A 23878-nucleotide genomic window follows, 5' to 3' on the forward strand; every position below is an offset into this window, starting at 1 on the left:
ATAAAAGAGATAAAGACCGTAAAAGCGACTTTGTGGATAGTCGAAATCATTCATGCATGCAGCAGCCGTTTCGGTAGTAAAGTCGTGTAAGGAGTCACAGTGGAAGAGTTGTCGAAATCGTTGATGTGTGAGAGGAATTTTGGTGAAGTTAACGGGTGATGTAGTTTAAGTATAATTAGGGAAGGTTTATGTCGCCATTTTGCTGATTTCGAATTCGTCTTAATGATACAAGCGACAAAAGTATGCATCGAAATGTTTCAATTCGTTCTAATTTTGGAAACTGGTACATAATTGTGGCACGAGCAGTTACAAGGATGATTAAGTCGTTCTCAATTGAACGGAACGTCAATTCGGTAATGATTTCACCAGTGGGCGAAAACTTGGTGTACAGGCTCAACTGGCGGGGAAAATCGGCTTCCGGTCTATCAATGGCACGCGTGCACTTCGGTTTTGTGGGTGAACATGGCGGGCTAATGGCCATTTATCGACACTATCGGACCTGGTGAATGGTGTCGAAGGGGCAGGTTGGACGTTGAATGCCGCTTCCGTACACAGTTCGACGTCAAAGGGCTTCCTTCGGCACCCGCTCGATTCGGACTACGTCGGTCTTGCGGATTTGCGGTTTACGTCCATCGTCGGTTGTCCGGAATTCGATTGACAGTTTTCCCAAGTATCGATCCAGGTCGTATAGTTTCTCTACCAAGAGACACCGCGTCAAAGAAAATGTTCACGTTCCGTGTCGGAGGAATTTGAAATATTAACTCTGAACAATAACGTCGTCTATTTTCAAATGATCGATCATTCGTAGTTTTTGAAAATTAAATTTGACCCCCTCCGTCGTTTTGTTCGTACAAATTACTTTAAAAACTCCGTGGCGATCGATACAAGGATTACCATGATAAATTCGCGAAGTTGTTAGGATGATAAATCGTCTTCCGGATTTCCAAGATGAAGTGGATCCGGATCGCGACTTGGCAGCTATGACGTATGGACTTTTGGCAATGGTGAAGCTTTTGTTTTGGCGTCGCGAGATCCTTCTTCCCGGGAATCTCATGAGAAATGCAGCGATACGTCGAGCAAACGATCGTGAAAAATTCGCGCAGTTACGTGGATATTTATCCGAGCGCTATCCAAATCGGGGGATTCCGAGTTTCGAGTGCAACTATTGCATCGCGTCGTTCGATCTCGAAGAGAAATCTCTTTCCGCATTTTCTCGTCGACTTGGAAATTTGTTGAAGCTCGATATAAATTCGTTGGAAAATTGGACCATTTGCAAGCTGTTGGTGCATCGGAAAATGGCACATGCTTAAAAGTTGGACAACAGTCATGGAAAGTTTCATACACTTTGAAAGTAAATGTCGTTCGTCACTGTAACGAATCAACTTGAAAGAAACATAAACAAGCATGGCTCGAATGTATTGCATTTGTGTAGTTCACTTCCTATATTTGACTTTGACTTATAGTGATTTTTCATTACGAAAGGATTAAAAATAACTTCGTACAGTTAATGCAGAGTGACATTTATCCAATGCCATGAAATTGAAGAGCATGTGGTATGCAACTTTCATGGCTATCGATCTCATCTTCCTTCGGCAGAATTTTCCTGTATCTCAATTGAACTTCGAATTTCACCAAGATACGTAAAATCTTAACATTAGAAAATCTCTCGGAGAGGTCGCGAAATGAAGGACAAGATATCGGAGAAAGAATTAATACGGTTAGACCTCGCTCGCTGTACTCCAAACATGAGTAGCTCCCAGGGATGTCGAGTGTCATAAAATATAAAGGAGATTGAATTTCTCGCCAATTTCCTCGCAGGGCCATCGATTCGGTTCATTTTTACCGTGGCCTGGGTCTCGAGATAGAACGTTTCGTTTCACCGTTTCGCGTTCGAGAAACCCGGAAGAATGGGTCTCCATCAAACCGAGAAAACATTCGCTTCCTACCTCATCGGATCCTTATCTAGCGAAGCATCGTTCAAAAGGAACAGAAACCAGACGGCCAGTCCCGCGGAAGAAGTCTGTTAGGACAATAATTCCTCGCTGGTGATCGAATTATATGCGAACAAACCACTACCAGCCACCGTGGCGACTGCCGTTTCTGTCGCGCAGCCACCATCTACCCTCGAGTCACCCTTTTACACCCATCGTGACCCTCCCGCCCTTTCTCTACTCCCCGCCTCTCCTTTCTTCCAACATAAACTCCCAGCATCCCCGCAATTTCTCCTGGCCACCCCCGGCAGACTTCTCTACTGTTCCGCATTTGTGGCCCTTCATTTGCAGATAACCACTCGTGGAACCACCAAACAATCACCGGAACCCTCGAGTGCATCCTACCATTCCTTTTCCTTCCTTCCTTCCTTCCTTCCTTCCTTCCTCCCTTCCTTCCTTCCTTCCCGGCCCCTGGCATTCCTTTTACGCGCGACGACGTTTTAAACAGCTACCACCTGCGAAAGAATTCGCGGTGAAAGGTATGGACGGAGGAGAGTTCGATCCAGTGTCCTGCGACTGAGTCCCTCGGACGTCACGTCGATCGACTCAATTCTTTCTCAGACTCTACTCTTTCGCAACCGAGCACATCGTACATTAGAGGGTTACGTGTCCGCAGAGTCGTTAGAGGGAACCCATTCCTTTCAATTTTCTCAAGAGGCCTTTTCCTCTAGTCCCGCATTAGGTAGACCCAACACCTGGCAAATGTCTTCACAAAACTCACAGGTACATCTTCCGTTCCACCCCGTGACAACGGCAATTAACTGCCGTTGCATCGACTAATCTCAGCTCGCGTTAGCATCGTTAACTTATCGTGTTTACAACTCCCCGTCCTGGAAATATTAAGTTTCCTTGCGCGTTACAATTTCCCGTTTCCGTCTGCCATTTGCCGTGCGCGATTCGAGGGGCACCGCACGCGTTGCCATTCGTTGGAAATTTGATTCACAACGACGTCGCTTTATTGAAAACTGCAACGGACACGCGCCGCGATAAATATCGGGAACGCGTTGCGGGATTAATTAAATCCGTGGGTTGTTTATATGCCGCGCGGGATCCGTTAATGAATTAATTGAAATATCTGCCCGTGGGCCGAGGGGGTAATCCGACAATTATCGGATAGCTGTCCAATTTTCATTATCAGAACCTGAGGGTAGGGGATGGAGAGAAAATACCGCGATAACGTTTTATTACGCGTATTCGGTGAAAAAAAAAAGGAGGAAAAAAGAAATTGGTCCATTTTCTCGATATATCCGCGAAACGGTGGCACGAGCCGCGAGGATCCCCGATTCTCGTTCCTGTGGATCGATCTCTCGGAGTCCCGGGGACGAGAAAATGACACCGAATACGATTCTCACCCCCGTCGCAGATAACGGGGGATGACGTTTCGGTTTCTCGAATCCCACACGCTCGACGACACTCCGCAGGTCTCGCTGTGGCTCTTCTTTTTCGACTGGCCCCTCTTCCTTCCTGCGGCCATTTCCACACCCTTCTAAATGGATCGATACCATCACCCCACGATGTTTTGAATATCATCCCCTCGCGCCAACACTTCACGGGCCAAGAGAAAGCTGAAACTACCCGTTCCAACTTTTCAAAACACACTCGATCGAATCACCGTCGAGGACTCTACAACCACATTGCGTTTGGCTCGTGAAAAGAGTTACACGATAGGTGCCATTGATTAAACACCGTCGATGGGAAGTCGATTGGAAAGTGAATTTTAACGAAGATGAACTTCCAGCTATGCCTACTTGTGAAATAGGTCAGGCATTCGAAACAAATTTCAAATCACGTCAAATGGGAGCTCAACCCTCTTCTCCTACTGCGATTGGATCGAATCCAACCTTGCCATATTTTTGGGCCATTTTGTTGATGAGGAGGGTTAAAGTGAAGTTAATCAGAGATTCCATGAGTAAAAGATTTTCCAATTCGATATCCGAGTGAAATTACCCAAGTGAACGATACAAGCTTACGAGGACGTGTCCTGAGACACTCCAGACGTCCCATGAGAAGTAGAGAAAAAAAAAGGCTGAATGTCAGCCCTAACTTTTAGGCCAGACGGCGTCATAGTCGATAGGAGCGTGCCGGAAGAAGAAAGTCACTCTTCGTTACCGCTGGAGGGCCAGACTTTTGGAGAGGCGAGCGCCGCCGCCGCGATAGCTCGTTCTCCACGTAACCCTCGTGTTTGTTTTCCTTCTGGTCCCTTCTGTTTTTCCTCCATTAGCGACTTCGCCACCCTCGCGTACGTACGCGCGCCACACGTTCGCCTTGTGTCTTCTCTCCGCGTCTCTCTGTTCTGTTGTCGTTCGGTTATCCGCGTCAACAAACACCTGACAACTTCTCACGGCTATCCCTGAAACGGCTTGTCACGGCTCGTCTTTGCCTCCACGGCTCATCTCGAAGCTTCTTACGTTACTTCGTCCGTTCCACATACTTACCGGGTTACACATCCCTGGTAGACATATTGGATCGTGTTCCTGTCGCGAAATTCCTGCTAAAGGCTCTGTTGGGATATACAGTATAGAAGGAAGCCAGAAAACGTTTCAGTCATTCCGACCTACGTTTTTATGACACTCCTTTAGCCCTCTTCGGGGACCTCTGGAAGGAAACAAAAAGATCACACAATGTCTCATCTTGTTCCCTTATGGAAGAATCGATTCTCATCTATCTCTTCTATCTCGTGCGGCTTGCTTCCTAGTTTCTTACGCGAGATTCTCAAACAGCATCAACCATTTTGAAGGTCAGATACAACGCTACCGGATGTTTCTCGCACGCAACCGGTCGGTAAGCAGCGTCAATCTTTCTAGCTTCTGTACCGCGACTGCTCCGCGATTATGCAACGGCATTCCTAGAACCAGTTACGTCAAGGACGCGCATTCCACTCCGATGCACGCCTCGGGAATCTTCAGGAGGAATAGTTACGAGATAGGATCCGACCGATCGTAGTACTTGCCAGAGAAAGGTGTTGCGATTAAGGGAAACGCGTCGAGCGCGTTTTGTATCCCTACATTTGTATCCCTACAAATCCCGAAACATGGACTCGAATCTCGTGATATAAATCTTCGTCCACGATGACGCATAAGCGCGTCACCTCAGGAGACAATTGAATCTCTAAGGTATTCGAGAATTGTACTAGACAGAGTAACACCTTATTGCCAAGGTAGTGCATTATGACTATCCTACGTTACCGAGTCGTGACACTAAACAATGCGTCACGGTTAAACGGAAGCTTCGCTATGCCGGATCCACCTTGTCGATCCAGCTAGGGATTCGAATTGCGAGCATTCTCCGAAACGAGGTTTCGTTGGCGAAAAATTTATGGCACGAGTTTCGCAGTCGTCGAACATTCCTCTCGCTCACGGTTTAATGAGAGTTTTCGTGGTGATCGAGTTTCCGGCACGCCTCCTTCTTGTCGCCGGCTCGCGGCAATTGCGCTGGAACTTAAGAGATCGAAACGTCGGATCGCGGGCATTTTTTCTCGGCGAAAAGGAACCGAGGCGTGTTCGTGCGGCACGCGAGACCCAACAACGTCGCGTATACCTTCCACGATCACCTCTTTTCACCGGTCAATCCGATAACGCGACGGCAGGTGTAACTGTGTAACGTTCTGCCAGAGCTTGACGAACTTATCGCGAATGAGAGGGGATCCTGACACTTTCAATTTTCCTGGCTACCACGGCGCGCGATGTATTGTTGCTGGATCGAATGTAGCGATCTGCTGTTCAACAAGTTTAATAAGATCGGTGCAAGCCCGAGCGCGAGGGATCGAGAGAGGAGACGAGATCAGGTGAGTGGACTGTCGACTAGGTTACTTGCCATCTGATACTGTTTTAATGAACTAGGGGTGTAGAATCAGGGATCGAGCAATCGTCTTGTGCACTTTTATTCTTTTATTCTTCCATATTCAAGATGTCTATTCAAAGAACACAAAGTGAATGCAGACTGAAAGAGTTAAAATTGTTAAAGTTTTAAATCAGACCTGGACGGATCAAGTCGATCGAATATCAGACGCAGCCGTCGAAACGGGGCCGGAGAAAAAGTTCTCCGTTAGACCATTTGCTATTGTCTACTCCCTTCAGCTTGAAACTTCTCAAGAATGCCGTGCGAGCGGGCCACGTGTGTCGGCATGAATTATTTCTCCACGCTTTTCCTCCGTCTACGCGCAGACGAGAACCCTTCCGTCCTAATTGCCGTAATCGCTTCGGCGACGTTACTCCGGAATATTGAAAATTCTACGCGAGCCAGGCGTCATTGCCCTCCGCGATAGAAACTCTTGGCCCGTTCGTCTTGAATTACTCCTGACAGGTTATGTTAAGCTCAGTTGTAAAGGGGTGAAAACGCGCGAGAGGAACTGAAAAGGAGGGAACCGGTGACTTGGGTTCGATGAAAGGGTAGAGTTCTATTCCAGCACGACAACGCTGAGCCCTCTGTTCGTTATCTTTTCGCTGGACAGTCGCAATCGACTGATTCCAGAAGTACTCTGATATGATCTGTTCTGGGTTCGAGCAACCGAGTTACAGAGTTGATTCCGAAGTAGAATCACAGTTACAAATGTATCGTGTCAAGTACATCCTGATGAAAATTTCCAGCAGCATTGTCCCACGTGGGGGCAGCCCTTCGTGCAATCGGCAGCATCCCAAGGGACCTATTCCGATTCTTAATTCAGTTGCTAATAAATATTTATAAAGAATCAGTCTCGTTAAGAAGCTCATCAAAAAGGAAAAGAAACTCGGCGTCTCAGGTTCTCGGCGTCGTTGCCTTCCGCTGTGGAAACTCTTGGCCCGTTCGTCTCGAATTACCCCTGGAAGGGTACATCGAGCCCAGCTGTAAAGGGGTGAAAACGGCCGCGCTGGAAGGGTCGGAAAGGAGGGATCTCACCGACTTGGCACATCGGGTTAGAGGTGCGCGATAGAGGGGTGGAGTTCCATCCCAGCGTGACAACGATGAACCCTCCCGGTCATTATCTTCCCGCTTGCCAGTCGTAATCGAGGTCTAATTCCGGAAGTACAATATTGATTATGCGGAAACCAGGCGACGACGACCGATGCCCTAGGACGTTCTCTGCCAAGGAGCAAACCACTTGGTGCCCCTGTAATTCCGCGACAGACCGCCGCGTCGATACGGAATTTATATTCTCATCGGCGTTACCGTCTCCACGGGCCGATGCAAGAACGTACGCCAGGAGATCGCCCTGTAATTGTCACGATCGTCGGTTATTGCGGCTAATTAACGTTCGTTCGTTAGCTGCTCTTTACGCGGCCTCCGGTTTCCTCGGGTCTTCGCTTTCGCGTTGTCCTTCCGTTGGTCTTCTTCTTGAAGCGTGGGCTCTCGTGCCGCGAGAGAACGATCACTAGCCTGGAACGTTTAGAGAGGACACTTTCCATCGTTATGTTCTTCTTTTCAGGTAAAAATATTCTTTAGGTACTCGATGGTTTATTTATGCTGATTTAGTTCGTTTCACAAAGGGATGCAATTCGTTTGGGTTACTCTGCAACACTGATAAACATTGCGTGCAACAGGATTTCTGTTAAGAAACAATTGCGATTTAGATACCCGACGAAGTGCCTTGCATCTTGCGATATTTTCGACCCCGATGGTAACGAATCGCAGATGGAATAGCTTCGGTCCGCGACTGGCCGCAATAAAAGCATTCTCTCTGCACGATCGCAATTTCCTCCAATCTGCATACAGCTCCTCGGGCCAATAAAGGGAAAGACACGGATAGATAGACGGTAATGCGGGTCGATAGGGGAATACTCGAATCGATCGAGGTCTGGCGAGTCGGATAAACGGGCAAATAGAACTGCCGTGGATAGATAAATTGACAGGGAAAGGAGGGACGCAGTTCGGAAGTGAGAAATTCTCGCGGGTTGCGGTGAAGTTTGTCTCGCACTTAACCGCTTCTCGGAAACTTTTCAATAAAGCGCCCAGCTCACTTTCCATACGTTCCATGAGGGAAAGGGAGTTCGAAAGTTTCGAGCACTATCGTTCCTATGCAACATTTGCCGGATTCCCCGCGTGACACCACTTGGAACGTCGCGGATTATCATTCTAGATCTTCTTTCCGTGGAAGTTCGTCGGCTACGGCTAGCCGGTTACCGGAGCACCGCGACGAGATAAAATTAATACGTCCGCGACAGTAGATCTTAATTTCCTGCTTGTAATTTATATTTCATGTCACCGCGCGATTAGTTACTCGCCGTCGACGGATAATTATTTCGATCTTTACGGAGGTAAATTTATGCACCGTAATTTCGCGACTGTCGGAGATCGCTGGGTGTGTATTAACGGATACATTTTTAATACTTCCTTTTCGACCCCCTCGTTCCTACTTGTACCTTCGGCCAAGCCCTGGTAATTAGTTTTCGTTGCCAGCAACGCGAAACAACGTCTGATATATCGCGAAACGTCGTACGTAAAGTTCGAAAAAAATTTGGAAACAAAGATATCAGAAATTTTAGACTTTTAGAGTGTTGCGAACTTTACACCCGGCTTATTAAAAACTGCAGGACGATCGATTTCCCGTATTATCAAAAGCTCTCTCCCTGCGATCGAATAAAGCCGCAACGCGACATTTTATTGCGAACCGGTTATTTTACGTTTACGCGAACCACTGACGAGATAAATAATATCTTCTCTGTCCATCTTGCTCCCCCGTAATGACCTATCCTTCCCGTTCCGTATTCTCTGCGAGCCGTAGCGCGATACCGTCGGCTAGAACGTACCTCTAACTGCCACCGCCGCTAATTGCCGTCCGTATAATTACCATATCGGGGAGATAAATATAGGGCTCTTACCTTCTGCCTACGAGACAGTCACCGACGTTCCGTCTGCCGCGTGCGCTTGAGAGATACAGCAACGACAGACAGAAAATGCTGGTCTCTAATTTGCGAATTTTTTTCTCTTCGACGAGGGAGATTAAGTTCCACGAGATTTTGACGTCGAAAAACGTTTATTTCTGCGGTCGTTGCGCGTTTGAACTATGAAGACGATGCTTGGAATAATCCGAGTTGTTCGAGACTCGAGGATCGAGCTGTGACACCGTGAGAGGAAGATGTATGATCTGATTTTCACTTTGTGACGTTAGGAAAGAGTAAATTCGCGACACTTTGAGAGGATTTACAGCAACTCGAAACGTCGATGCATTTCCACCCACCTAAGAAAGGGTGGACGCCCGGAAAGGGTTGACGGTTCATCGCCTTTGCACACGCCCCTCCCACGGTTTCGCAAATACGCAGGATAAATACGCGTCGAGTAACAGGACACAATTAAAAGAAGCTATTGCAAAGAGCTCTTTGTCAGGATTAAGCGTCGACTCTGCCTTTCTTCCTCGTCGTGTGCGCGCTCCATGATAATGGAATAGGTATACTTCATCGAGCGGGGGAGGAGTCGCCAAATGGAAAACCCTGCCCTGGGAAATCCATTATTGCAAAAATAACCTTTATCTCTTCCGTACTCCGACAATGGGTTATACTCTCCAAGAGCTCTGGAAGGAACAGCGCGCATAATCCCCTTTGTCATGGAAGACGTCGTCGTTCGCAAATTGCCTGCACGGGGACACTAATACGACCACCCCCTCCAGGCCCCTTAACGCATGAGAAACAGGGTCATAAAAAATACTAGCGATACACGACGCACCGAAGAAGCACCAAGTAATGTTACCCCTGCCCGGAGTGCAACGGCTCCCTAATTTCCTCCGCGATATTTACAGGCATAGTCAAGACGAGGACGTTATATCCAAATTTTTTCGAACAAGTTTACCGGTGCCCTGTGAAATGGAAATTATAATTTTGAATTGCAAACACATAACAAAAGTGCGACTAACTAAGATATCGTAATGCAAGTGGATAGATTAAATTATTTTTATAAAAGCCGTGCCACTACCCCAAGCAAGGAACCAAATTTCATTTTAAATTATAAATTCTTTTGTGGAGCAGGTTGTCTGTTCAAGTACAACATGGTCGACGCGATCGCAGTGCATTATTTAAATCATAGAAGCACGCATTGTCCAAAGTAGTTATTTACAACGTTTTCCTCTGATCCCTGGCAGCGGCACTCTCTGGCTCCATTTCCAACGAGAAACGGGAGGGTGGAAAATTATCGTGGCGCCGTTCCGACATCGAGACGCGAGCCCCGAATCCTCCCGCGTCCTCCTTCCACCCCATCGAGGGAAACTTTCCTCTGCCCGACCGAGGACCGCCTAATCGCGCGCGTCGACCGCGGTGACGGATAATTAGCGGCCCCGGAAATGAACCGTGTCGCCAGGAATTAATATCTCCCAGCCCCATCGCCTCCGTTCTTTTCCACAAAAAAAAAACTACCCAAGTGGGAAAACGTTCAAAAGTGGAGGTATACTATATCTTACTCGTTAGATCCGAGCCAGAACTCGCACGCTCCAATCATGGCTAATTTATTTAACACGGGTAGTGTTTAGGTTCCTTTTGGTACATGAATGTTAGTATGCGGATATATTAGTTTCTTTAAAGAACGTCATCGTTTCAATCTTTTTCATCGCGTGATTTAGGAAATTAATATTGTAGAAGAATAAATACAAACAGGCGCAATCGCCGCGGAACGTTTGACGAGAGAAGCTGCTCGTAATTGAGTCGGTGATTAGGGGAATAGTCGTGGAAGTAATTAGAGAAAGAACACGCCACTGGCGCGCTGTGCCACCCCCTTTAATGTCGCGTTGACATGCTTGTTTCTCGACTAGCGCGTTTCAGAGTTACGTTTATGATCGCGGCAGAGTCGCGACCGAGATTACGTTCTATTAACGACCTCGCGCAATTATGTTGCTCCCGTCTTAATCGTTGAACGCGCTACCATCGGCGGCAATCGGGGACCAGGGAGGGGGCACGAGCGCACGTATATTTCGCCTTGCCATTGAGCGAGGTAATAAAGTAACACAGATAACGATTGATTAAAATCGTCTACCTCTTAAGAATTTATTTCTGGAGCGAGAGTGCTCCTCGCAGAAGTCGTCTTGCAAGTCTTCCCCTGTGTCCAATAAAAAATAAATGAAAAAGTTGGATCCCAGTTTACAGCATTCCGTCGCGAGTGACATCGTCGAAGGAGGTCGGCTGGCGCCACAGACGTCAGTTTTCCGTTAATTTTCACGTTTTGACAATAGTTGCGTCGGTAGTCGACGTTTGCCATATCCGCAGCGACGTCGACTCCCGATAGGGTGCGATTTACGAGCAACAACCCTCCGCAGTAAAGCCCCCCTTTCACGGTGCAGTTGTTATAGCGACGTTAAACTAGCCAGACAATGACGAAGCTTTACGATTCCGGCGGTCATCGGTCGGGACGCGGAGTAGGGTCGAAATTTAACGAATTCGAAGTCTCGTTAATAATCCGCGCCGATAAATTCGCCGACGACACAATCGTGAGTGACCCTATTATCTGTGGGCAACGTTGCGTCCTCCCTTCGCCCGAGTCTCCGTGGCTCGTTTTAACAACCCCCGAAACCGTCCCGTCCGGTGCAATTAAATGCAATTCGATTCTCATTGTCCTTTAGCGGCGATAAAAAAAAAAAAAATACAATCTCGCTGTTCAGGGTGGAAAGAAGAATTAAATTTTTGTTTCAATTATTTAACTAAATCGTGAACAACGGTATCACGACCCTGTAGTACGTTGAAGTTTGCGTGGATCTTCTGTAAATGCAATCTATATTCATCGTAACAGAATCTTTTCGGTAACATAGAGTTATCTAAATTTATTAAATGTCCTGAAATAACCTCAGAACTTGTACTGTGCTCTCTCCGGTAAATCGAGCCGTCTTTTAACCACGAAGATTTGAATGTTAATGTCCCCGAGTGACGTTTTCGCGGCAATTAACACGCGCGAGGTGTCTTCCATTTCGCGCGTTATTGCTCGTCGCGGTTAATTAGATCGTTAGTCGTGGCATGATTCGCCGGCCATGTTCAGGGCGTGCAGGAGCCACGAACTCGTAGACACGCAAATGGCTGTCATTCCCCCGGTTCTGATGTCTGATCCAGCTACCGGTCGCGACATCCTTTTTATTACGTCCCCGTCATCTTCTGGAGTTTCATTTTTAACTGGAACGCAGCCAACTCGGCGCTGCCTCTTATTGCGCTTCGTTTGGGTACGTAGATGCGATTTGCATCCACGCGGGTATTTGGACGCACGTATATAATCTGTGCCAACGTTTATTCGACCCTATGCTGGTAGGGGAGTACCGATGCACTTTTCCCAATTGCAAATAAGTTCGTTATTTGGCTATACTAGTTTCGATAAGGCTATTTCTAGTTTATTTCAGTGCCCAAACTAATATCGTATAACTCCACCTTTAAAGTACCTAGCCCTCTAGGATTGAAACCCCTAGGTGTTCCGACGCTTTTAAACGAGCGCAGAACATTGCGGCAGCAGTAATATCGCACGATTGTCGCTCAGGAACCACCTAGGCGAGCGAAAATAGAACAACGGAAGTGTCGTTTGCAATGCCTCGAAGTTGAAACACGAGCTGCCTCTGCGAGTTACATAATAACATTGGGAGCACGGTTGTCGCTGCTCGGGGATGCTAATGGCCGCGAAACTTTCGGGTAAACTCTCGCGCGTTTCTCTGTGGGGGGTCTTTTAAAAAAAGTCAGCCCCATGTCCGATAGCGTTAATTGCATCTAAAGTAATCGTTTCGCCGTCACCCTTTTGGTAAACGGAGTCGATAGTTTCTCACCCTCTTTGATCGAAGTATTTCGAACCTAAATCACCAGATTTCAGAAGCGGCCAATCTGCGAGTGCGGATATCTCTCTGCATGCACTCCGAGTCCCTCGGTTGATTTACGTCTAAGGATGTCGACGCACGAGAACGTTCGGTGCCATCACTGATTACGCAAACGCGGGACTATCAATTTTCGGGGTGAACGACTTCCTGGAACTTTTATTCGCCGCCAGTTCTAATGGAACTCTCCATACGGATGGAGAAACTCAACCATGGTATCGCGCGAGTGTTTTATTGTTCGCGTTCCAGGGCAACGTTTAAGTGCACAGAACGATCTCGTGTTTCGTGGTTTCCGCGCCTCCCCCGCTGACCGAGCTTTTTTTCCTTTTTCCGTTGCAGGGACCTGAGACCAGCCAGCTTGGAGAAAGGCCAAGAGACCCTCAGACTGCGAGTGTACGGCTGCTACGCTTGGGGTGGTCCCCTCCTAGTCGCCGGGCTGGCCGCCCTTCTGGATCATCTTCCGCCTCAACCTCAGTACACATTTCTCCGGCCTCGTTTCGGCGAGAAACAGTGTTGGTTCTACGGTAAGTTACCTTCAACGGAGCCTGCTCCATTCCTATGAAATCCTGTTCGGGGCTCGGGAAGCCTTGGGTACCTTTGAACTCATCGCCTGGAAAGTTTGCTCGTCGAAAGAGTCGCCGAGAGTCGGCAGGGAACTCGACTTTAATCAAAGCCACGGGCGCCCCATTCATCGGGCGACTGACTCGCGCAGGGTGCTCTTAAATGGCTGTTACGAATGTTCGCTACGTTAAAAACACTGTGCATTGTTATTTGTTGTTTCGAATCAAAATTGGAGTCCAACGCGGATGTAGTCGCGATTGAATTCGGTGAAGGTTTAATTTAAACTTAGCAAACTTAGCGAACGTTTTAACTTATCTTAGCTTGTTGTTTAATTAAATTTAATCTACCGGTTCAACATAATAACAGAGATGAAAATATCGGTAGCGAAGTTTCCGCGCATCGATTTGAAAGCGGCCTGCGTAACGATCGACCTTCGGTTTATCGGTTCGCTATACCTTACGAAACGAAGCTATCGCCACGGTAATAATTCTTGGGGCAAACGGAAAGAGGTTGCATCGTACGATAATTAATTCAACGCTCCGATACGAGCGCTGGGAATTAATTGGATCGCGTCACACGCGACTTATCAGTGAATTAATTCCCCTGGATGTCGGGCCACGGGATCTGGTGTTCCCGTTGTTAGGACGACAGTCGGACCGGACTTGCTGACATTAGTAACGGATCAGTTCCACAGACGGTAATGGAGCCTATTACCGAAAGTAATACACGCCACGGAGGCGCGGAGGGGGGACGGTTAACACGTAATTCCCTGTGATCCGATTATTCCGCTAATTAATAGGACTGGTCAGTCGTGTCCGAGGCGCTGATTAAATCGGTTTCGTTAATCGATCGATCGATCGATGGGAGAGCCGCGGATTAATTGCTAATCAAGGCCCGCTCGCGTTAGCCGCGTCCCTCCTTCGTGAAAAGTCACTTTGAACTTGGAGACATCCAATCATTTTCTGTACATCGTTGAAAGTCGTCGAGGAATAATAACAGGATCGCTCGCAGTTGTACAAAACGTACTCCGTGAAATGATAACGTGTAAAAGTGAAATTTTCAAACTTTCAGAGTACATACCAAAAACATTTTTGCTCCTCTCAGCTTCCCACGACCCTATAGACTCGCGCCCTAAATCATCGCGCTCGATCGGTTCGTTAAATCATCTCTAACACAACTTAAAAATCCAGCGAGACTCCGAGCAGCGCCCCCGGAGCCTAATGGCGAATATTTCGTTAAGCGGATTACGCGGCTCCCAAAATATCTCGTTACGGCGTGTACCGACGTTTCCAGGTTCTGTGCCCACCCTTCGTTTCCGGTCGTGTACACACAGGCGTAATCAGTTCGGATAAGAAACAATGGCACGCGCTATCAGCATCCGCATAGTGGCAGGCCCAGGAATACCACGCTAAGAGGATTACACAGCTCCCGAAAGATTGTATTTAAGTATGACGCAGGGTGGCCGAATAAGAAGATCGATACCCCAAAGTACGCTTAATACCTCGAATCCCTAATAATAACCGGTGCAAGCCCCGGGGTTCCCGACGCGTGTACGTGTGGGTACGCCGAATGGGGGATAATAAGGAGCTGAACGGTAATGTCGCGTCTTTATTCGTGGTCGAGGCTCTGGTTACGGTTGCAGGCTATTTAACGAGCAGCCCCCCGTAATCCACATCCACTGCACTCCGTAATCTGCCCAGCGTACTCTCGCCCTCCCTGTCTCTATCTTTCCTCGTGTCAGCGAGCTCTCTCGGCGTAAATACTCGATTCGAACTCCTCTGCCTGCGATATTTCCTCCTGTAATACTCAAAACTCGGGTCATCTTATCGATACGCGAACCGGGATTAGACAACTTACCCCTATTTTTTTTCCTTTGGTGAATTCCAAAAATTCCTTCGAAGAAACGTTTTTGTCTCGAAATTTTTAGACAGAAATTTATATTCGATGCCTTATAACGCTGTGTATCGGAAAAAATCCGCAATAACGTCGTCGGCTTCTGTTTTTGGACTGGATCTCTCGATCCTACCCTCGGGCATACACTCATCTCCCTCACCCCGTCTATCTCTATCCTACTCCGAACTCTCTCAACGTAAATACACGCTCGAAATACTGCCGACTACCACGTATTAATTTCCCGTGGTCGCAATATTTATCGATACCAAGCCGAGGAGCCCACCCTCCCGACGATTAATGTTTAGCTTTTATATCCTTTGACAAACACAAGCGTCCACGCGGAACCGTTGGCGTGTATTTTCGTTTTGGTTTCCGGCCGATGGGGAATCGCTGGTTTTCGACCGATTCGTTCGGAGAACCGCGTTTATTGATCCGCCGCGATTTTATTTCGCTGCATGTTACGCGAATGTACCTTCTGGGACCAAGTTTCCCGCGTAAAACGAGCGCTCGAGGCCGGGAAGACGACTCCATGCGTCGCCAGTAAGCTCTATAAGAATCTAATCGATGTTAACCACTCTAAAAGTCTAAAAGACTTGCACGTGAGAACTAAAGGACACCTTCACATCTGATTCTTCATGTCCTTGTCGAATCTCTGACTTCCCTTCGCGATTTTGGGCGATGATGCGCGACGAGACCGGCCAAGCGCCGGAGGTCCTTGTTAAGAGGTGCATCGAAAACGCGCACGGTGTCTGTTCACAGACGACAATGCCTCGACTTCCCGTCACGTAATCGCATTGGAACGGAACGTAACGAGAGCACGGGGGATGCACGACATTCGAACGCGTCAATCGGCCGGCCCCGGCGCCACCCTCTTTCTCTGAAATAAAGCTAAGCCGGACAAAGGAAACCGTTTCGCCGGGAATCGCGTAGGAAATAGAGTCGTAGCCGCGGCGCTAAATCAGGATAATGGTGTCCCATGGGAAGCCGCGTCGCACTATCGCGAGTTGTTACGTCCTGACACAATGCTCTTACACGGGAGCAGCTGAGGGGTTCAGAGGAACAGGCTGCTCTCTGTCGGACGTTACCCTGCGAGCTTCACCCCTTTTCCTTTTCCTCTATCTTTCGCGTATCCTCTTGACGCGGCCGTTTCCCTTTTATTAACTTTTTATTCATCTCGCGTCTCGTTTCTTTTTCACCCCCTGACGTTTCGTTTGTAGCATCGAGATTCGTATCTCAGCAGTGGACTTTCCTTTCGAATAAATTCGCGTTAGGGATGCTTCAAACAGGGATCATTGCAAGCTTCGTTTGCGTTTCTTTGACTGGAGTGTTAATGGATATCGTGCTCAAATTTTAATTCAAGAAATACCCGTTAAACAAATGTACCAAAATACGTCCAGAAGGTCAGGAAACCTGGTATGGGGTGCACACGTGGTAACTGTTTATTTTGAACGAGCCAGGGGGTCGAAGAAACGACAAAATTCATATAAAACGCAGATCCTGTTGATTTCGAGCCATTTTCGTGTTCCTTCTCCTGCTCTCTCATCTCTCTCGCGTCCTCCCCCAGTGTCTGTCGACTTTGCTCCCCTGGTACTTGAAGTCCCCACCACTCTGTCACTCGGGCACACCCCGTAACAACGTAGGCCGAGACGATGAGGCCGAGAGATAAACCTGGCGCCAGCCAGTCCAACCCCTCCTGTGCGAAACCAGCGAAACTTCCTCGTTCCCGTTTCGATCCCCTTTCGTGCCCCGACAAAAACCATCTACAGGTAATATCGACAGCCTTAAGTGAAACGTTGGGAGGGGGAGTGCATGCGTGGAACGTGCGTGGGTGCCATTGAATGCATAAACAGGCTAGAAACAACTTCCTTCGGCCGCGGCACGCGTTTTTGCCGTTAACCTTGTCTTTAATTTCTAATTTCTCGCGTGGGTGACAGCGAGGACAATTTTCTAAACGAGAGGGACCATACGCCCTGACCCATGTAAAGCGAAACGGGGAGAAAATTGGAGATAGTTGGAAGAATGGTCCGTGCGTCGCGAGGGTGAATAACACTCTTACATTATGCATAAGAATTTCGCTTTAAGCTACTTCGAGGCAATTTTGTATTGCTGCTCTCGCCGTAATTTTCACTTGGACCCTTTCTGCCAAGCATCGAGGAATTGTTGGTTGTAGTCGTCTCGATTATTATAAAGAAATTACTACATACACGTACAGCCAGTCCCGTAAGTATTATATTCGTACCCTCTGTGTCTATTGAAGTAGTTCGCCTAAATTAACAGATAGATTTGACGTTTCAATGTTTCCAATAAATGTTCCATTATGAATATGCACACGAACAGGCTTTACACATGTATACATTTATAATAAAAATGTATTTGGAAACATCAAACTTGACATTTAATTTAGACAAATTTCTCGAATAGATATACCGACTGACTGTAGAGCAGTACAATATTAGTACAATTCTTCTCTGTTTATAATTCTCTGTCTAATCATTTTCGAGCTTGAATCAAATACGTTTTAACAATGATAATAATTGCAATAAACGGGAAGGTCTCCGAGAACTCGTTTAGCGGAGCATCGGAACGATTCGTGCTGGAAGCTGGGTTGGTATTCGAGCCTCCCCTAACCGGGCCGTTGCACTGGCATTCTGGCGTTCCGGTGTTCTGGCGCGCCCCATAACAACGCAGCCCCGAAACGATGGGGTAGAGAGATAAATCTGGTGCCAGCCAGTCCCAACCCCGCGAAACAGCCGCGGCGGAACTCTTGTTCCCCTCTCTAAGCCTACTAACTACAGTGCGGCCCACTAAACTGCGCACGTAAACGCACACGCGCGTTTAAGTAGCCTCGAAACGAGTCCCCCCCCCCCTCCCCTTCCTTTGCATCCGTACGCGTTATTGCACCACCGAGGATCCGTACACCCTTCTATAATGATGCAAAAAATTGCAGGTTTTAATAGTTGCGATTTTCTGACTGGAGATCGCGTCGTTTAGATCGGCGATTATCTAGAGGTGTGAGATTGCGGTGATAAATAAAACTTAAAAGGGAGTCTGGTTTGAGTTGGAGGTTCTCAACTTCTTCTTTGTATTAAATTGAAGTGAAATTTTTCTTGACTCGATCAGAGGTTGTGGCTTCCGTATTTTTTTTTAATTTTTCAGTGTGATCTTAGGGAATCCTAATGGCACTTGAGAAAATCTCTGGTTCGGTGGTTTCCTGATTCAGAGAATCGCTGATACGCGACCATTCCAAGGGAATTATCGAGAGCCTCTTATGGTTTCGCGGTGGCCAAAGAGTTCTGTACCTGTTGGTTGCTGGGACGGTCGCGTTCGAACGATTTTATAATTGAAACGCGCCTAAAATATTGAATCCACCTATCGAATACTCCATCGATCGTCGAATAAACCCTTAATTCTTTATTCCATGTCAACCGAGCATCGATATCCCTTTGCATTTTTTATTCGACCGTATTGTCCGGTGTCGAATGCTCCTGAATTAATATAAAAATCGTTGTGGCGCGATGGATTAAGTTAAATTCATGCACCGGAGCGTTAAGGACAATCGGGTTCTCGACTTTCCATGATCGTCGAAGAGGCTCTTAAAAAAGCGTGGGATCGGTGCAGCGAAAAGGGCTGGGGACACATCTCGACGGAAGCGGAATATTCAACTAACGTTCGCATACATTAGAATGGTAAATCTCCGGACTATCCTCCGTATCTATGCAATCTCATGCCCCTGGAAGTTCGGCATACCCTGGAACAGCGTAGACCGAAACGATAGGATTAGAGAGATAACCTGTCCAACTCGACCGTGCGAAACCGGCGAAACGCCACCCCTATCTCTGGACCCACTAACACGCGTATTCCACGCGAATCCACTCGGCCGTATGTGTGTCGAACAGCCCACGGACCCGTGCACCCTTTCGAAGATATTTATTGTCGCTTCGTTGAAGCCGCAAGCTCTTACTGAACGATACGCGCGTTGCGGCCTTTCGCTTCAGAAGTAGCTTCCAGAAATGGTTCGTCTCGAAAGAGGTTCGATTGACTTTGACGGAGGTTGGTACTGGGGAAATCGAGCAACCTGTAACACCTGATGACTTTAACGATTTCTCACCACCATAAATCGAAAAGTCACGTTCCCTTTGATTCGACGCGTAAAAAGAATTCCAATTTTCAGGTAAAAAAACGCACCACGAAATAAGAAACGGCTAGGAATCGAGGTGCGTCGAGATCGATTAATTAAAGCAAATCGGTGTTACGGGGCACGGAAGCGTGAAATGGACGAGCTCGACTCGAGTTCGAGGAACGAATCGATCCAAGAAGGGACGATTAGGGCACACGAGTTAGTAATGAAATGCGGAGAGGGGGAATTAGCGAATGCTAAAGAGCCGTGGAAGTGCTCCAAGCAAAACCCCTGTTCTCTCTCCCCCGAACGATCCTGCCTTATTTATCGCGCACTCTCGTTTTATTGGCCGCGCTGGCAATGAATCGGAAACGCGGGCGAGGAAGGAATTCTCTTATTGTCTTCGTTCGAGTTTCGTGCGTCGTAAACCCGATCCCTCGATCAGTCGAAGAAAGGCAGCCCGCGGTCGTGGATGCCAACGTGTTCGACAATGGCCATTTTTGGTGCTCGCTGGAATAGAAAATTCGTTGCGCGACCAAAGTGCATTCGACGCTCGGTCGTCGACACTGAAGAATTGAATTCCGTTCGATATTTGCAGATCCGAAAAGCACCGAATTCAGGGCGACAATGGTCCATCGCCAAACGACTCTTTCGCGAACCATAAACACTTCTCGACGCAACGTTTAACGTTATTAGAGATCGTCGACCGATTCGGTATCATCGACGGGGCCTGGAAAATTCGTTTAACGACGACCACTTTTCAGAGGGTGGTTGGTCGACGGGGGAAATTTGTTGGCAGCGAGTTTCGCGGGCTCGTTGCCCGATGCGCTGATACAAACTCGCGCAGTCACTTTCGATTATCTGAAAAACCGTCGGTGATTAAAATGACGCCGCCGATAAATCTGGCTACGGTGGAAAATGCCGAAGGGAAAAAAGGTGGGGCCGTTGGCAACGGGGAGAAACTCGAATCGAGGCAGCAACCGCCAGGGTTCCCTCGATAGGACGGCTAATTATATTTGACAGCGATTTGTGCGCGAGAATTTAACGCGTTTTTCAAATTCCCCGTCGTTGATTTACGTGCTTTCGCCTCGTTTCCGTCGCGTGGCGCGAACACTGTAATTGATAAAGCGAGGAAAGCTTGTTGTTGCGCCGGGGGTGGCGCTCGTAAATCGCGTCACGGGGCTCGATGATCCGGAAAAACACCGACAATTACAAAGACGCCCGACCATAAATCCTTGTCACCTTCGAGGAGGAACGATACCATTAGCGAAACTGCTGCCACCGAATCCATTTCTCCAACAGAAGTTGTACCCTTGACGGCATTCCTGACGTTGACGATGGATTCGGTGATCCCGTTGCATTTCTGATAGCCTCGAGTTCTATATTTCCATCGAGAAATCTTCAGAACCTCCGTATCAAACAATTGATAGTTGCTGACGATATTTATTACTAAGCAATTGTCCATCAGAAATCGTCTCATTTTTCTTTGAAGCATGCCAATTGAATCCAAGGTGGAATTAAACAGTCTTTGTTGATCGTTCGAATAAAACTTCGACCCTCCTCACCTAACGAATAATAGAGACCTTCGTCCCAGTTACGAGAGGGCTTTCGGGTTCTTATTATTCGTACAACATTCGAATCAGCATTCAGTTCCTTCGTCGTAATATCGAATTCTCGCAAGGCTACCTGTGCACGAGTTTCCCTGGCAGCGTGCCGAACTAGTCTTTAGCAAGTTCAATTCCGAAACTTCTCATCGTCTTCCCCCTTGCGGACTCGGAGCATCTAAATTGTTTCAAGCCGTCGAATTGTTGCTAACAATCGAGTATGCGGCACCGATAATTTGCCAGAACGGGCTCCATTACTGTCCGGGGGTCTATCGAGTGAACTGTTAACGGCAGTGATAGAACTATGATCGATAACGGCGTTACAACGGTGTTCTGGTAGTTAACAACGCGATAGAGTTAATAGCCTATTAACCTAACAGTAGCGAAGATTCGAGTGGAAACACCACCTGTCGACGTTTCTAACATCTGGTCCCACCATTCGAAACGCGTTTACTATTCCTTTAGATGGTATTCCCATTAGGAAGGCGAGTAAGCAGGTAGTTATTGCAATTTTAATGCGTTAATTAGCCTGTACTAGCAGGGGAAACGATCTCGACCCTTATGGTTGATCCTCGACCATTTACAAATTATCTAAAAAAAATGATGTTTTCTAGTGACGGTATTATGACTATGACAAAAAGGTGGGAAAATATTATAAAACGGAGAGATTTTTTCACAGCACTTTAGAGTATGTTTCACATATTAATTTGAGTAGCAGAAGAATAAGTAGCATGAACTAGTGGGACGACCTAATACAATTAATATTGTAACTTTGATAACTCTCCACGCATCAACAGGACCCCTTTTCGAAGCTACAGGATACCAGAAAATCCAATTAAATAGCGTTAAACTTTCAGCATTTCTAATGGGAGTCCCTGTTAACGATCCGTCCCTCTTCGTCGACGAATCGATGAGGATCTCGGTTTACATAGGGCGAAAAATTTGTCTCCCGTGTTCCCGCATACGACGAGCCGAAACACGAGACTCCCCCGCTAAATGGATAATGCGGAATAAATTGGCGTCGTTAAAACGAGATTCGTAGAGTAGGCGAGAGGATAGTGAACGCCGAATGGAAGGCGACACTCAACGTACGCAATTGATCTCGCGAAGCGTTTTCCACGCCGGATTAATCGGGTTTGACCGCGCCACCGTAAAGTATCGAACGGCACGCGTCGACATAATTCACTTATGTTTGTTATGGGTTGCCATGGAGTGAGATATAACCTGGCCGAAACAGCTATTGTTGGCGTCCCGCCAAAACCCAACGGATATAGACGCCGGGTTGCTCTCTGTACTCCTAAGATTCGTAACTCGTTCATTACTCTCTCCCTGTCGTTTCTTTTGTTCCCTCCCCACCCCCCTCCCCATGGCTTCCCCTAGTTTCTCCTAACTCTAGTTTTTACTCTCGTTTTCTTGCTACTTCCGTTTCGTATTTTATCGCTGTTACCGTTCATCTAGAAACGTACGTTGCATCTCAAAAGTATTAAAGCACGCGCTGTCGTGATAGTAGTCAACTAACCTTTTCTTTGTATATAATTTGTTTTCCACGAGTAACCGATTAAACGAATCCGTTCCGATACCACGAGAGACGCCCTACTACGCTCTGGACGCCACGGTAATGTCTCTAATGCGGGGAAATGGCGTTGGCAAAAACGGAACCGTTTATCTCCGGGTTTGCTCGCACAAAGAAACTCCATTCGAACGTGGCTCGGTTCGGTCCACTGCTCCCCAAGAAGATACAGAACCGTAGAGGCTCGAAGTCTGATTAGAAACTCTGATTATCACGTCCCGGCTACGTCTTACAGGAAATATTATTTCTCCTTTCTAGCAAACAAAATCCATTCGGAGTTTCCAGTCGAGATGATAACGGACGTCCCCGTGGTGGTTCTCCCGCGAGTATTCGACATAGCCAGGTAGTCTTGATAGAAAAACTTTGCTCCTGGCAAGAAACCTGACATTCTTCGGCGGATGAGAAGTCCGTGACGAAAAAGTTGTTGAATTTTGGTCGAACGTACGGTCGCGGAATTTTGAGTTAGCTCGACGTGCAGCTTGGGATAAAAAGGGAAATTAGGGGGTGGGAAGTAACGGGCTGCGGCGCTCGATTAAGGGGATAGCGCAGCCTCGGAATTTTAAATACCCGCTTTTCTTTAACCTCGTGTTACCGGAGAAACGAGTCGCTGCATTTATTTGAAATTTACGCGGTGCATTGTACGATTTTCGGTGAATACTTGATACAAATTTCAAAATAGGACGACCATAAAAAAACCGATCAATAACTCATTCATTAACAGAGTAAATTATTCCAAAAAATTCATACACCGTCACCACGAGTGTACCGACAGCCACGAAAAGTTTCAGTTCGTTACGTCACCTACTTTTCTCCACCAATAAATATAGTCTCGAGTATCGGGCATTTTTCGACCCGAGACACGAAACCCTCTTGATATTCCGTGGCGTTCTTTATGGAAAGGCCGACGTCGTCGTCGGGACGCAGCTTGCCTAGGTTATCCCGACGTTTCGAAACTTTTGTGACGAGCTTCCCGAACTTGTCGTCGGCGTCGTCAGATTTTCGCGAAATTTAGAAGGACGCCTTGGAACGGGATCTTCAACGTGATCGATGGCGTCGAGGCTACCGTCTAGTCGCGGAAGCGAGCAGGCTGGAGGAGTTGAATTTCAAAGGAGCTGGTCGAAACAATAGAGTCGTCAAACTGAGAAAAAGTTGACGCAACAACGAACTTGTTGAAGCGCGAAGGAACTCGGGGGGTTAAGGAGAAACAGGGGGCTGTTCAGCTGCCAGCGAATCGAACGAGGGAATAATTAAATTTTTGGAACATTTGGGTAACGGCGATGATAGGTGTTTCGGGAATGATTACATAATGGAAATTACACCCATTTACGACCGACGTCCTTTCGGGAGAATTGGAAATCTCCCTTGAATAAAACGCTCCACCCTCCAGTCTCCGTCGAGACTCCAACA

At 47.4% G+C, this 23878-nt stretch overlaps 1 protein-coding gene across 1 annotated transcript in view; it reads left to right on the top strand.

Annotated features, from left to right (window-relative positions):
- The window catches only part of LOC128891559 (probable G-protein coupled receptor Mth-like 1), a 136459-nt gene that overhangs the window by 95303 nt on the left and 17278 nt on the right, over positions 1-23878 (top strand). The window contains exon 5 of the mRNA XM_054151133.1: positions 13066-13250. Coding sequence (XP_054007108.1) covers positions 13066-13250 — 185 coding nt within the window. The remainder of the gene's footprint in view (positions 1-13065; positions 13251-23878) is intronic.

The sequence above is a fragment of the Hylaeus anthracinus genome, unplaced genomic scaffold (genome assembly GCF_026225885.1).
Source record: "Hylaeus anthracinus isolate JK02 unplaced genomic scaffold, UHH_iyHylAnth1.0_haploid 12002, whole genome shotgun sequence".
Classification (NCBI taxonomy): domain Eukaryota; kingdom Metazoa; phylum Arthropoda; class Insecta; order Hymenoptera; family Colletidae; genus Hylaeus; species Hylaeus anthracinus.